The sequence below is a fragment of the Ambystoma mexicanum genome, chromosome 8, assembly GCF_040938575.1.
Source record: "Ambystoma mexicanum isolate Mex_15411 chromosome 8, UKY_AmexF1_1, whole genome shotgun sequence".
NCBI classification, from domain to species: Eukaryota; Metazoa; Chordata; class Amphibia; order Caudata; family Ambystomatidae; genus Ambystoma; species Ambystoma mexicanum.
The window spans coordinates 339946072-339960930 of NC_090929.1; the positions used below are offsets into that span (position 1 = coordinate 339946072).

Consider the following 14859-nt stretch of genomic DNA (forward strand, 5'->3'; position numbering starts at 1 on the left):
TAGAGGCTTGTAGAGTCGGGGTAGTCTAGCACGTAGAGGAAGACATAATGAGAGCAGTAATAAGTATGGTAAGGCACAACAGAGATACTGCCTGGGTCTTGGTAAAGCACATCTTAGTGGGAAGGAGTGGAGAGCAGAGTAGTTTATCTCAGGTTAGGCAGGGGACGCGGGCAGGGACCATGTATATTAAGTTAAGAGATCAGCTTGGCAATAGGCTGTTCCCGGAGGGCGCACAAGTGTAGCAGTTGGCTATTTCAAGTAGGCATGCTCTCAGTAGCTAACATTAGGCATTATGCAACCTTAGGGGCCTGCAAAATGCAAAAGCTAACAATGGGCTGTGTCAGAGGGGCATACTGTGGCTGGCAGTGGCAATGGGCAATTTCAAGGTTACAGGAGGACAAGCAGTGATAGCGGCGCTATGGCTAACATTTGGAATTCAAACAGTAAGCACACAGTAATACAGTTGGGTATTGCAGCTAGAGTAGTCTGTCATGAGTACATAAAGTGGCTTTGTTTACAAAAGGGTGCAGGTGGGTTCGCATTCGCAGTGCGTGGGCCCGAGTGCAGGTGTGCAAACAGGGTACATCAATGGACATTAATATTACTCTGCAGGAAATGTGGGATCAAAGTGGGCAATCCGTAACAGTAAGAAAGAAAAGTTAACACTGTTATAGAGAGGGTATATATTACGTGAATCAGATAAAAAGCAGGCAAGTTAGTGGCATTGGTGCAGCAGATGGGTAGTTTGGCACAGTATAATAACGTGGACAATTAGAGGCAGGATGCAGAGCCTAGAGGAATGGGCACAGTCAAAGTGTGGTAGAGAAGTACATTTAAATTAGTTACATGCGTAGTGGAAGCGAGTAGTAGTCACATCAGCTATGTGTCCATTAGCTAGAGTCCAGAAGAGTAACCCGCTGCGCGCCGGCGCCAGCGGCAAACAGGGGCAAACAGGGCTACAGGCTTTATAGTGGCCTTGGATGTGGCTGCCGGCTGTTCGCCTGCTAGCGGAAGCATGTGTTTAAAACTGAAACACCACACGTTGCTTGGCAACAGGGCCGGCGCTCTGCCTCATTCTCAGGCCGCATCGCGCCTGACATTTTGGATTTTTGAATTTTGTCGGCATGTGTGGTCCTAAGTGAAAATAAATCTGCACAGAAAAGGTGCAGGCTGTGGGCAGGCAAAGCTGGGGGCAGAATCCTGAGGATTGCTTGCTTCGTGGCAGCATGAGGCATGAGGCATGTAGTAGGCACGGGTCCTGGTCGATGATCTCACGTGGCAGAGGATCGGCTGGGCTTCTATTCGGCTGTGGGGGCTCCTGCCCTCTCCACGGCGCGGGCGTAGGGATGGGGGATGGGGGCAAACAGGGCTACAGGTCTTATAGTGGCCTTGGATGTGGCTGCCGGCTGTTCCACTTGCTGGTGGAAGTATGTGTTTAAAGCTGAAACACAACACACGTTGTTGTGCATTATCAACCAGTGTCCTTGCAAATTCTGAATACCATTTATTGGGCCTCATTACGAGTTGGGCAGTGTGAATGAATTACTACGAGTATTTATCTCTAGCTATAAGCTGGAGGTAAATCTGCCAACTTTCTGCCCAATTTTGCCAGAATTACTGCCGTGGTAATTCTGCCAAAATGCCCATTAGAGTCCGATTGACTTAAAATAAATGAGGACGAACACCACCACTGCCACTTGTAATCTGCCGCTAATACTGCCAGACCTAGTGGTGCTAACGGTGAAACAGTTTGGTGGTATCTCGGCAGATTTACCGCCGAGATACCACCAAAATCGTTGTCTTTTGAGCCCTATTTAAGTTATGGACAATTTGATCTATACCTCGCTATTTCAGAAAGTGCCTTTTCTGGGCATTTTCAGCAATGCCCCAATACTTCCATCCTTTCACGCCACGGCTAGTTCAACCCGCCCCCGCCACCCCAATGTATGTATATGTATCCATACTCCATTCTACTCTCTAAGTGGGTTTATGTTCATCCTTACTCGCATAATCTCTCCTGAAATGTAGAAATACCCAGTAATGTGATTGCTGCCCCCATGCTTTTTCCTGTGTGTGATGTGTTTTGTTAAAACTTCACTAATAAAAACAAAACATGCCTGAGTTCTTCCGAACATGTCCCATCACTGTGCACAACCTGGCACAGGCACCCCAAGCATTGCAAATGTGTCTTTCAGGGATGGTCTTGCTGCAAGAGATATATCGGTCGGTTTTAACATCTTTTCGCTGCCCGATCCAGGGGGAAAACTAAAACAAGAAGATTCACCCCATGTCACATTGGCAAAAACTGAGATTACTCTCCAATGAACAATGACTCTACATAAGGCACTCCAAGTGGCTGGCGGAAAGCACCTTTCAGAGTCGGACATTGGTGTTCAACCCGGTACCCAAGCCATTTACAGGGCATTTAACTCCTGCAAGTTACAGGAGATTCAACTTATCCCACAAAAAGTAAGTTCGCTTTAGTCAGAGGCACCCATTGAGGAAGAGGACGACGAATGGCTAGCAAAATGTTCCAACTAAAGGTGACAACACTGGTTTCGTTTCTGACCCTCTGGTAAACTGGCATGAAGCTTATATTTGTCTGTTCAATTATTTTTGGGGAATCGTTTTAATTCCTGATTAGAAAGAAGCAAAAAACAGTTTGATAGTGGGGGGGCAAAGTGGGCCAACATAGATGTTCTTAGCGGGAACAGGACCAGCTTTCTTGCAACTCTCTCGGCTACCAACCTGCTGAACAGACGGCTGCTCCTTTATCCAGCTCTGGAACTCGGCAGCGATGCAGTAGCCCAGGCAGTTGACCTTTCCCTTGCCATCGTTGCAGGCCGCCAGGATGTCCAATAGTTCAGACAATGGCTCCGCCAGGCCAGCGAATCCCTGCCTTGCTTGTTCCTGAAACTGGCCAGACACAAAAGAACATTGTCATTTCACAAAGGGGAAAAATTATACATCTCAGTAAAGCCCCCCCACGCTCCCCGCAAGAAATGGCACAAAAGCATGGGTAATCCCCGAGGAGGAGGGCCGTTGTTCTTCTGTTGGTGTTCACGCCTTGGGTGACTTTTGCTGTCACTGCGAATTCCCTTCTGGTCCACTGCCCCCCTTGCTTGTCCTCCTGCCCCTCTCCTCCATGTGCGAAGGGGATTGGACAATGGAACAAGTGTCCACACTGAGCACTGCATAAAGGCATGGTCCCCCAGGCCACGGGCAAGACAAAGAGGGACAGAGAGATGCAGATGGAGGAAGGAGAGGAACATTACCCTGTGAAAACCACTTCACTGCAACGTCATGATGGCGGATTCTGGTACAGTACGTACTGATGACAATGCCCTCTCGCAAAGGAACCAGAGCATGTGACCCAGCAACGCATCTCGCCATCACTGCATCAGCGGTACCTCAACCATTTATCTAAAGGGAAGCTGTATTGGCAAAAGACAGCCTTGAGGTAAGGGTGGCTGGGGCGGTGTGATGGCACTGTGGTGTGTTGCTGCTTTGTAGCATCTTAGCAGACATCTGCTGGGGGTGCATTTACCACAGCTCTGAACTAGTGGCCCTGCTCGTTATAAGAGGGTACACTTGCCACAGAGGAAGCACTATACCAGAGTGCACGTTTTATGCTAGGCACAGATTTGTTAAAAGGCCAGGACAATACCAGAACCCTCCGTGGTGTTAGTGGCAACCTTACCACTGAGTAAACCAATATCAGAGCCCCGGTTCAGTGGTATAGGGCACCCATACGACGGACATGGGATAATATTAGTGTTTGCCACGGCATTAGTGGTTCTGTTCACTGTGAAACATCACTATACTAAAGCCACAGCATGGTCAATACCTACCCCAGCACGTTCAAGTAATAATGTCGTGAACAGCAGGGTAAACAGGCACACACTTAACGAGCGAGAGACTATTACAGTAGTGTCTACAGCACGGCATTACTGGGCACACATTGCTTAGCCCAGGAATAATGGAATATCTATCACCACACATGGTGTAGTGGGCACACTTACCCCAGAGATGGTGCTAATCCAGAGCATGACATTGGGAGGGGCTGGAGAGGGGAGAGACTTCACTCTTGATATAGTACTATACTAGTATGCCACCCTGCAGCATAAACTACAGCTAACTATTACCCTTCAAAGGCGAACATGCCTTTGAGCTTTCACAGGTTAAGCAGAGGAATACCAGACATGTTTGGAGTAGGTAGATTTTTGCTGCATGTCCTGACTGGGTGTGGTGTATGCAACCGATACCAGGGAGCTACCTCGAGCAGCAATTTTCGATTCCAAGTAAGCATTCATCAATGCAATAATAGTTCAATCGGCCTTACATGGGCGATCAAGGGGTCACATGCAGGTCTACGAAGGATACCAAGAGTGAGTTAGTACAATTGTAATTGTAGCCAGTGATCTAATCATTCCCTAAAACACAGTCCACAAAGATAACATAATAATGCAGGAATGTAATAATAGTGGCATAGTGTTGTTCTGCAGCACTTAAGGAATAAGTCCCTTACCTTTAGCTCATATTCTCCAGCATGGATTCACATACTCATTAATATTCCCCACTGTCAGGCTGGGAATCCTTGGTAAAAAGAAAGCATTTTTGCTTTAGAGTGAAAACTGCTTGCCTCCTCTATAACCAATCACTGTCCTTTGGGTCATACTGCCCCCAGCCAATGACACGCGTCATCCTAAGCTCCACCCCTGGGGGCCATCTTCAGATTTGGTCGAGTACATAAAGTGGCAGTATGAACCAAGAAAAGCCAAAGAGGGGAAGGAGGGGGGGGGGGGTCACATGTGAATCCATGCAAGACCCATGCTGGGAGGACAGGGGCCAACCTCGCCCTATTTAATACTTCTCAAGGTTGTCATCAGAATCCTCCTCCTATGCTGGCCCCTGATTCTTGTAAATTGCTGGTTAAAACAACCCTACAGATAGAGGCTGCCATTACATCTCAAACACTGCCAATTGCTTTGCCAGATACCCCACTGGATATATCTAGCTCAGAAACTAAAGAGGATAGAGCATGCACTATGCAACTAAATGTCCATATGAATATGGAGACACCCAACGCCCCTCTAGCTGTGGGCCCAACAACAATAACTGATAACCAGGAGGTCAGCCTCAACGCTAATTCCCCGACTTGCTTTCTTAAATACTTGTTACTTAATACAAGGTCACTTCTAAAACATGCCACAGAAGTGGCCTCGATTATAGAAGAACATGATCTTGATATTTGTGCACTGACAGAAACGTGGAGTCATGAAGCGGCAGACCCCACATTGTCACTTGCTATCCCTGAAGGATACTATATGATTAGACGAGATAGAACCCAGGGACAGGGTGCGGGGGTGGCGTTTATCATTAAAAATTCCTTGAAAACCTGGGAAACCAAAATCGATTCTATTCCAGGCTCAGAAATTCTATGCATTAAAATTGCCATCAGTGCAGAAACAACTTTAAATGTTCTTTTACTTTATAGAGCTCCCACATTGGATCCCACCTTTCCCACATCCTTAAATGGCTTACTACTTTCTCTTTTGAAACCTAACACGAAATTGGTCTTGCTAGGAGATTTCAACCTTTGGCTGGGTAGCGATTTGGATACCACAGCAAAGTTAATGGAGAATACCCTTGATGCCTTAGGCTTTATCCATCATGTCAGAACCGTTACACATTCCAAGGGTCATACTCTGGATTGGATCGCCACGCTTAATGTTTCCGTAACCAATGTAGATGTGCAACCTTGTCCATGGTCGGACCATTTTAGTATTGGCTTCCAGTCCAGGGTGGAATCCTTTAGGATCAAATCTTCCCACCCAAAATTATCCATCACTAGTAGGAATCGAAAACATTTGAATAAAGAGACGCTACATCCTTGGGCTCAATCTCTGAACACCGACATAGGCAAATTAGGAGATCTAGACGCCATGTCGGATAGATTCATAAATTCTTTTAAAACAGTAACCAATAAGCTTGCCCCCATCAAAAATAAAACGAAGAAAACTGACCATAATAATAACTGGTTCTCTAAAGAGCTATCAGAATTAAAAACTATGAAAAATAAACTTTATCACACTTGGAGAAAGGATAAATCCGCTAGTAATTTGAAAATGTACGAAAGTAGTGCTGTTCATTTAAAAAAAGAGGTTATAACAGCCAAAAAGGAGGTACTAAATGAGAGGATCATTAATGCCAAATCAGACTGTAAGGAATTATTTAAAATATTAAAAGAACAAACACACGTACCAGGACCCACACCAGCCCCGATTATTAAGAATAAGGCCTGGTGCACAGAAATTCAGTCAGCAATGTCGAATAAATTGGATAAGATTAGAGAAACTATACAGATTCTCTGAACATATTAGATCAGCAGGAGAAGATCACACACCTCCTAGTTAAAGAAAAAAATCAACCTTTATTCAGATTTTTGCCTATATCTGAAGAGGAATTTGCAAAAACTATCAGTCAACTCAAGAGCACAAGCTGTAAAGGCGATCCATGCTCTGCAATTATAATTAAGGAATGCCTACCCACCCTAATACCAGCTCTCACAAAATTTGTCAATGCTTCATTTGAGTCGAAGGTAGTGCTTGCTAATCTGAAAAATGCATGGATCACACCTCTACTAAAAAAGTCTAATCTCTGCCCACTCACCCCGTCGAACTATAGGCCCATTACTAACACCGCCTTTCTTTTGAAAATACTGGATCGGGTGGCATATAATCAGATCTCCACATTCCTGGAACAGAATCAAATTCTGCATAATTATCAATCAGGATTCCGCGCCAATCATGGCACGGAAACAGCACTCCTAGCCCTTAAATCCCATCTTATTCAGGGCATGGATAAGCGTCAGATTGCCTTACTGATGATCCTCGATCTTTCGGCGGCGTTTGACCTGGTGGACCATTCGATCTTGTCCACCAGGCTAAGAGAAAATGCGTTCTTTTCGGAAGAGGCCAGCCTTTGGATATCATCCTTTCTAAAGGATAGGCAAATTAGAGTTACCAGTGAATTGGCAGAAGCAGATCCAATGTTATTGTTGTTCGGAGTTCCACAGGGAGCTTGCGTGTCACCATGTTTCTATAACATCTTCATGATCCCCTTCTTTCAGATGCTGGAGGAGGAAGGGATCATGTTTGCCAACTACGCGGATGACACGCAATGCATCCTACCTATCTCAGGAACCTACCAAAAGGACGTAGCTCTCATTAATGCAATATACCTAAAAATTCAAGATTGGATGGTAACCAATGGCCTTGCCCTAAACAGTGCCAAAACTGAACTTCTGTTGGTGGGCTCACCAAGTAGATTGGATAAATTAGGAGCAGAATATAAGAACATCAACCTGGACAATTGTGCTATCAAAATCTTGTCCAAAGTTAAGACCTTGGGCGTATGACTGGATAGACACCTAAATATGAAGGCTCAGGTGAACAGTCTTGTTTCATCAGCCTCATATTTTCTCAAACTTTTTCGCCATCTCCGTCCATTTATTTCTGAAAGAAATTCAGAATCATTGGCTAGAGCCATCATTGGATCAAAATTAGATTATGGATGCAGTCTTTTGGTGGGTATCCCTCAGACCGAGATTCATCGTCTTCAGGTGATTCAAAATGGGGCTGTGAGAGTAGTTAAGGGCTTAAGTAAGAGAGATCATGTATCAGAGGCCAGAAGGAGCCTTCATTGGTTTCCGGTTAGAGAAAGAATTCAGTTTAGACTTCTGCTCATTACCCAGAAATGCATTGTAGGTCCAATGCCATCATATCTGAAGGAAGCCATAATCGTGAAGGACAAGGGAAGGTCACTGAGATCAGATCACTCTAATACACTCAGTGTACCCCGGCCTAAGACCAACAAAACAAGGCAGGGGTCTTTTGAAGTTGCAGCACTCATTGCTTGGAATGCCCTTCCAACCTCAATAAGAACGTTGGTCTCAACAGAACTTCTTAAAAAGAAATTGAAAACATTGCTTTTCGCCTAAACCCGCCCAGAGGGACAATGGACAGACAATAATTTAGCTGTTTTTGTGGCCTGTTTTATGTTTGTATGTCTGCGCCCATCAGCCTTTGGGTACCAGGTGCGCATTACAAATGACTTAACATAACATAACAAGTAACTACTTCCTTTCCCAGCATGGGGTCTTGCATGGATTCACATGCTCATGGATACGATTACACAGCAGTACATATACACAACCATGGGAGGTGGCAAGGCTCAACAGAAGCAATACACTTTAAAAACATGTTGCGTAGCACTGCTTGGCCAACTCGGGACTCCTCGCTGGGATCCCCGTCGACACAGTAGAATCTCGTGAAGGTGTGGGTGGAACACCACGTAGCAGCCCTGCAGAAGTCAAGCAGGGGAACACCAGAGAGAAACAGTGTTGTTGCTGCGATGGCTCAGGTGGAATGTGCTCACGGCATGCCTGGACGAGGTCACCTTCGCCAGGCGAGGACAGTGCATGATACAGCTGGAGAGCCGCCTGAATATGGAAGCCTTAGATAGGGTATTCCGATGACACACAGGTCCAAAATTGACAAACAATTGAGATGACTTCAGAAAATCCTTTGTGTGTGGCACATACAACTTCAAGGCACAAGTAACATCCTGCGAATGCAATGCCCTTTCAGCAGGCATAGAAGAGTTCAGAAAGAAAACTGGCAGAACCAAAGGCTTGTTGAGATGGAACTCAGAGAACTGCCGGCATATAGGTGGGATGGGTCTGCAGCACCACCCTTGTAGCGTGGAAGGTCAATTGCAGCTGTCTGCAAGAGAGGACCTGGATCTCCCACTAGCCTGTGCAAGGTGATGGCCACCAGAAAAGCAGCCTTCCATAAGCGAAACTTCAGAGGGGCCGAAGCAACGGTTCAAAAGGGGGGCCCCATGAGTTTAGTCAAAATCATGCTGAGCTCCCAAGCAAGGGTAGGAGACTTCACTGGTGGAAAAGTCCAGAAGATGCCTTTGAAGAACTCCTTGAAGAGCCTGTGCGACCACAGGGAGAGCTTTCCAGGTACCCAGGTGTACCAGGATATGGCAGCTAGATGAACCTTGATAGAGGCGTGAGCCAGGCAAGCTTTGGCCAGTGAAAACAGGTACGGGAGCAGCTGCAGAGCTGTGATCCGCAGAGGCGTACTCTTCTGAGTCTTGCACCACACTGAAGCGCTTCAATTTGTGGCCGTGAAGAGGAAGCTCTGATCTTGGCCAGGATCTTATTGCACTCCAGCGGCAAGGACGATAGGGCTGCAGGAGCCATGCTGTGAGGCTCATCGACGCTGGGTCATGGTGCAGTATTGTTCTGTTTTCTCTGGAGGGAATATCGGGAAGTGGAGAAAGCTGGATGGACAGCCACCGACAGATGGAGCAGGTCCGGGTAACAGATCTGTTATGGCCACGCCAGAGCAATGAGGATCACTCTGCAATCGCCACGTCTGAATGTGTTGATCACATCTAGCAGGAGTGGAATTGGTGGAAAGAAGTATAGGGAGAGCCTGTCCCGCAGGAACGAGAAGACATCCACCAGGCTCCTCGGCTGAGGATACCTGTTGGCAAACCTCCTGCACTTGGAGTCACAAAGAGATCCTTCTGTGGGTGACCGCACTTGCTGAAGAGAAGGGATACTTGTGCCTGCTGAAGTTCCCACTCTTGAGAGGACCACAGCTCCCTGCTGAACGAGTTTGCAATGGTGTTCTTGGTGCCCGACAGATGAAAGGGGACAAGAAACATGTCCTGAAAAATGGCCCAGCGCCACAGGGACTGAGCTTCCCAGGAGAGAGCAGCGGTGCACGTCCCACCCTGTTTCCGGATGTAGAACATGGTGATGGAGGTGTCCATGAAAATGCGCACCACCTTCCCCTGCAATGATTTGAGGGCCTAGAAGACTGTTCGAACATGCAGGGCATTTATGTTGAGATCCTTCTCCTGCGGGAGCCAGAGGCCTCTGGTGTGAGACTGTCCTGTGTGGGCACCCCAACCTTCCAGGGAGGCATCCGTGGTGACCATGGTACGGAGGGGTTTGAAATGGAGCTGCTTCAGTGACATGTGGACGCATACCCCAGCATTGTAAAGCCTGCCGGAACGCCTGAGTGAGGGCTATCTTGTCCCTCCAAGTGCCTATGACCTGCTGCCACCTGGAGTCGAGAAACTCCTGGAGCGGTCTCATCTGGAGCCTGCAAAAAAGGGACAAGATGGATGCAGGAAGACGACGTGCCCAACATCGATTTGATGGAGCGTACTGTTGTGAAGGATGCCGCCGACAACTGCTGCTCCTTCCCTAGTATGGCAGTCACCCTCTCGCTTGAGGCGGTCGCTGGGCATGCAACCATGTTAAGGCGGGTGCCTAGGAACAGAGCATTCTGCAATGGTGCCACGCAGGATTTTGGATAATTGATGGAGAATGCGAGTGCCGTCAAAAGGCGCATGATCGCAGCTGCGTGCTGGGTCACCAGTGCATGAGAGCGGGAGCGAATGTTGTCCAGATAAGGGTGGACGTGAATGTGAACACTCGTGGAGCCAATTTTAGGCTGAATGACAGGGCCTTGAACTGGTAGTGATGTCCATGGACCACAAAACGCAGGAACTTCTGATGTTAGCAGTGAATGGGGATGTGAAAGTACATGTCCTCCAGGTCCAGAGTTGAAGAAAATTCCCTTCTTCCAGATGGTCGATCATGTGCTGCAAAGTGACCATCCTGAACTTGTGGGACTTTAAGTATTTATGGAGGCGTCTTAAGTCTAGGATTGGCCGTCACCGCCCTGACTTCTTCCATACCAGAAAGTATCTGAGTACACACCGGAGTCGCTGAGAGACAGGCTCTATGGCCCTATTTTTTTTTTACATGGCTTGAACCTCCTGCAACAGTTGACACATGTGCAGTTCTTGACGTGCCACAGGAGGAATGTGCGGGCACCTGTGTTGAAACTCCCAAGGCATGCCCTTGCTGAAGAACGTTCACGACCCATCTGTCTGTGGTGAGAGGCTTCCACTGTTCGACAAAGTTTGATAGCCGGCCTCCCACTGGGGTGCGAAAGTGGGGGCACGGGACCGAGGCCGGTTCAGGCCTGCTTAAGCATCTGCGTCCTGGCCTGTGGATGATGACACTGGCCTCCGCTGCCATAGGCCTGGGAGCATCCCCTGTAGGCATCCGGGGTGGTGAAGCGTGAGGACTGACGATAGGTGGTATTGTTCCCCTTGGTGGACCTGTAGACCCTTCCTCTTGGGGAACGAAAGGATGATCTCCTTTTCTGCAGGGTCCCCAGAGAGTGTTCTGTGTCCGTGTCAGTCTTGATTGCCGGGAGCGTCCCATCCACTGCCTTCCCAAACAGGTTGTCTGTCAAAAGGCATGTCCACAACCTTGGCCTGCATGTCCGCCCGGAAACGTGTGGCCTTCAGACATCGCTGGCGCCGAAGGGCCACACCATTACCCATCTGGCACAAACCGGAGTCCACTATGTACAGTGCCACCATGATATCCTGATCCAAAGCCACTGCACCCTCTGGGAACGGGAACAGGGCATCTGCCTTCTTGTGCTCTGGCAGGAAATCTAATATCGGCCTGAGCTTATACCAAAGCTCCCTGTCGTAACGCGACAGGATGGTGAGGGCAATGGCGGCCTCGCCAGTGGAAGCTGCAGTGTAGATGGTTTGCCAACCGCATCTAGCTTCTTGCCCTCCTGGTCTGGAGGCACCATGCAAGAGGACGATAGATTGGACGGTCGCTTCCTGGCGAGAAGACGGCGACCTGAGGCAAATGGGGGCCGAGTCCGGGATCCTGTATTTCTTCTCCAACCTGTCTCTCTTGGAGGGTGTGGTACTTGGCGTTTTCATAAGGGACAATCCTTCCTCCCAGACGTCGTTCAACAATGGATCTGACATGACTATCCTTCCTTGAGGTCTTAGATCACTTAGAGAGAAACCCCTTCTTCTACTTCGGGACCAGACTGAAGAGTTTGGGCACCCGTGAGATCATGGTATGGAAGGAGCCAATCTCGTCCGGTGGCGAAGCCCCAGCGGGCTCGTCGGTACCCAGAGGCTCCTCGTCAGGGACAATCTTCAAACTCGTCCATCTGAGTAGTCATGGTGTCTGGGTCAGTGTCTGTACGTGGTGGCTCTTGCTCCACTGGGGTTAAGGCCCTATGGGGTGTCATCGGCTGACGCTTTGGTCTGGGAGGGCTTGGTGATGCTTCGGCCTGGGAGGACTTGACCTCGGGGTTTGAACGGGGGGACTCCTGGTTAGAGGCCTGGGAGGGCTGCAGCCGGCCCAGGCATTGGAGCAGCAGGCAGCCTCTGCTGAATTACAACCACCAAGTTGTGCAGGGTGGTGAGGATGTCCCACAACATATTCCTGGGTGCGAAGGGTACAGCCAGGAATGATTTGGGATGAAACCCCTTTGAGGAGCGACCAGGTGGTATGGTTCCTGGCACGGAGATCCCTCCTGGGACATGGTCCCTTGGTCCCCTAAATGGACAGAGTAGAAATCCTCAGGCAGATGTTCATCCCCAGAACTACTAGAGATGTGAGGAGATTTCCTCAGAGACCCCATAGGAGCTGTCTCGACAGGGAGGAGTCCTGGAAGGAGGCGATGATGGGGATTAGCAAAATTGGCACCGCCGCCAATGAGGTCGTGGCTGGTATAGCAAAAGGAAGCTGTGGAGGCAAAGCCATCCTTGGCGTTGACATTGTGAATGTGGAAACAACTGTTGCAGCCACACTTTGTCAGCGAAGTAGTGGTAGATGTCGTTGACGGGGCCCTCAACGAGGTGGTCGCTGATGTGGTGGTCATTGATGGTGTCGTGAGCGTCTATAAAGAGGATGAGGATGTGCCCCTGGTAGATGAAGGCGTAGTTGACGGTGCCCTTGAGACCGACTGTGACAAAGACGAGGGAGCCACTGACGGGCCTCCCGCAGGCCTCTCCTTCGACGCCTTGTGCTTAGAAGGGGTTTGGGACTTCCTTGCAGAAGGCACCCACCAACTGGTAGGCTTACTGTCTACGGGGAGCTGTCCTGTCCCGAACAGATCCTGCAGCAGCAGCAACCCTCCTGGGAGCAGATGCGTGATGATTCACCCTCTTTTGGATCTCTTCAGAAGGAGCATCCTCAAAGGACCTCTACCTTTTTTTCTCAGAGGGAGCACGCTCATGGGGCTGCCGGTCCTTGATGAGGTATGACTGCGCCCGGAGGCCACGCCTGCGGGCTTCTCCTGGTTGATCCATGCTAGAAACCTCCGGTAGTGATCTATCTCGGTCTTCACCGGAAAGCCACGGTAGATCACGCATCAGTCTTCATAGTGGTCTGGGTGGAGACAGTACATGTACATGAGGTGCCGATCCTCGACAAACCTTCAGGCCACAGGATTCACAGGCTCTGAAGAGACTTCTCTTGCCCACATCGGACATCGTTGAGGCGAGATGTAGGAACAAGGCTGGGCACACCGAACTCACAGAGAGATGATCCAACAATGGAAACGCAATCTTCACCAACAACGGGTCCCTGTTCAGGAAAAGGTAGAAGAAAACTATCAAAAACTATCCAAAAATAGCAAAAAAGTTCTCGAGGAGCAAAGTGAGAGGACTCCCAATACTGAAGCAGTAAAAATCTGAAGATGGCCACCAAGGGAGGAGCTTTGGAGGACGAGTGTCATTGGCTGGGGCCAGTGTGACCAAAAGGATAGTGATTTTTTTTATAGAGGTTTTCAGTCTAAAGCAAAACTGCTTTCTTTTTTACTGAGTATTCTCAGCCTCTCCCCAGGGAATATTCATGAGCATGTGAATTCATGCAAGACCCCACTGTTAGGAAAGATTTCGTAATTGTAGGTAATTTTCCTTCCATGTGGCAACCCCTAAACTTTTTGCTGTTGTTTTACACCTTGTTCTTGACTTTGCCAGAGAAGTGCAGCCTTCTGCCGCACTCCTCTGGGCTTTCGCTCCTCTTCTTACGGGGAAACTGACATGCCCTTAAGACAGTCAGTACCGGGGAACGCTGTTTCCTGTAGTTTCTTTTATCGGGTGGCGGCTTTAGTGCAACATGACAAGAGGGCACTGTAAGCTAAGTTACAGCTCTCTTGGGTCTCTAGCCTTCTACAGACCCTAGATACTCTTTTAGGATGGTATTTTGATCGGTGCAAGTCATTCAGGGACTGGAATGGTGGCAGCGATCGTTTTGTTTATTTTGAGCTCCTTTTGGCGTTCTGAGCACGTTTTTCGCACTGAACCCAAAATGGTGGCCTGGCTCCCAAAATGGCCAGACCACGAGGCTCCTTTGTCCTGTCCACTGACCGTCTTGCTCCCTTCACCTTCCCCAGGTCGGGCGACCCGGGGCCTTCCTTATTTGGGCATGTACTTTCCCGCGAAACGTGGTTGCTTTCGCGGGCTTCTACATGTCGTTTGTGTGCCTCCAGGGTGTGGGCTGGGATGTCTGGTCCCAATACACATCCTGGGTGCCAGAGAGTCTAGGGTGGTGTGAATGCCTGGGGCCACCGTGGTCCGTGATTGGTCCACGTATGGTATGTGTGTTGATGAGCGGATCTCCCATTGGCTCCCCTCCGTTTTGGCGCGAAGGGAACCGTGGATAAGAGGGAGCTGGAAACACCACTGCCATGTCGATCTCCTGAGTTCTCACGAACGAAGGAATACAGGAGCCAAGTATCCTGCAACCAAGAGGCTGGACCGAGGAATCGCTGGTGACCCGCTGAAGGAATCCTCCTTTGCACTGCTGTCGTCCTGTGAAGCCCTTTCCTCCTTGGATCGAACCAGAAGGCCTGTACTGGTGCTTCGACCTTTGGAATAGCAGGAACAGCTATTCCCGGCGACTTCATCATCTCCTGCCAAGTAAGCCTTCGGAAG

General features: G+C 48.9%; 1 protein-coding gene across 5 annotated transcripts in view; it reads right to left on the bottom strand.

The window, feature by feature from the left end:
• Window positions 1-14859, bottom strand: part of EXD3 (exonuclease 3'-5' domain containing 3) — a 3187846-nt gene that overhangs the window by 2435398 nt on the left and 737589 nt on the right. For all 5 annotated transcript variants that reach the window (XM_069609779.1, XM_069609780.1, XM_069609781.1 and 2 more), the window contains one exon: window positions 2749-2916. In XM_069609779.1, coding sequence (XP_069465880.1) covers window positions 2749-2916 — 168 coding nt within the window. The remainder of the gene's footprint in view (window positions 1-2748; window positions 2917-14859) is intronic.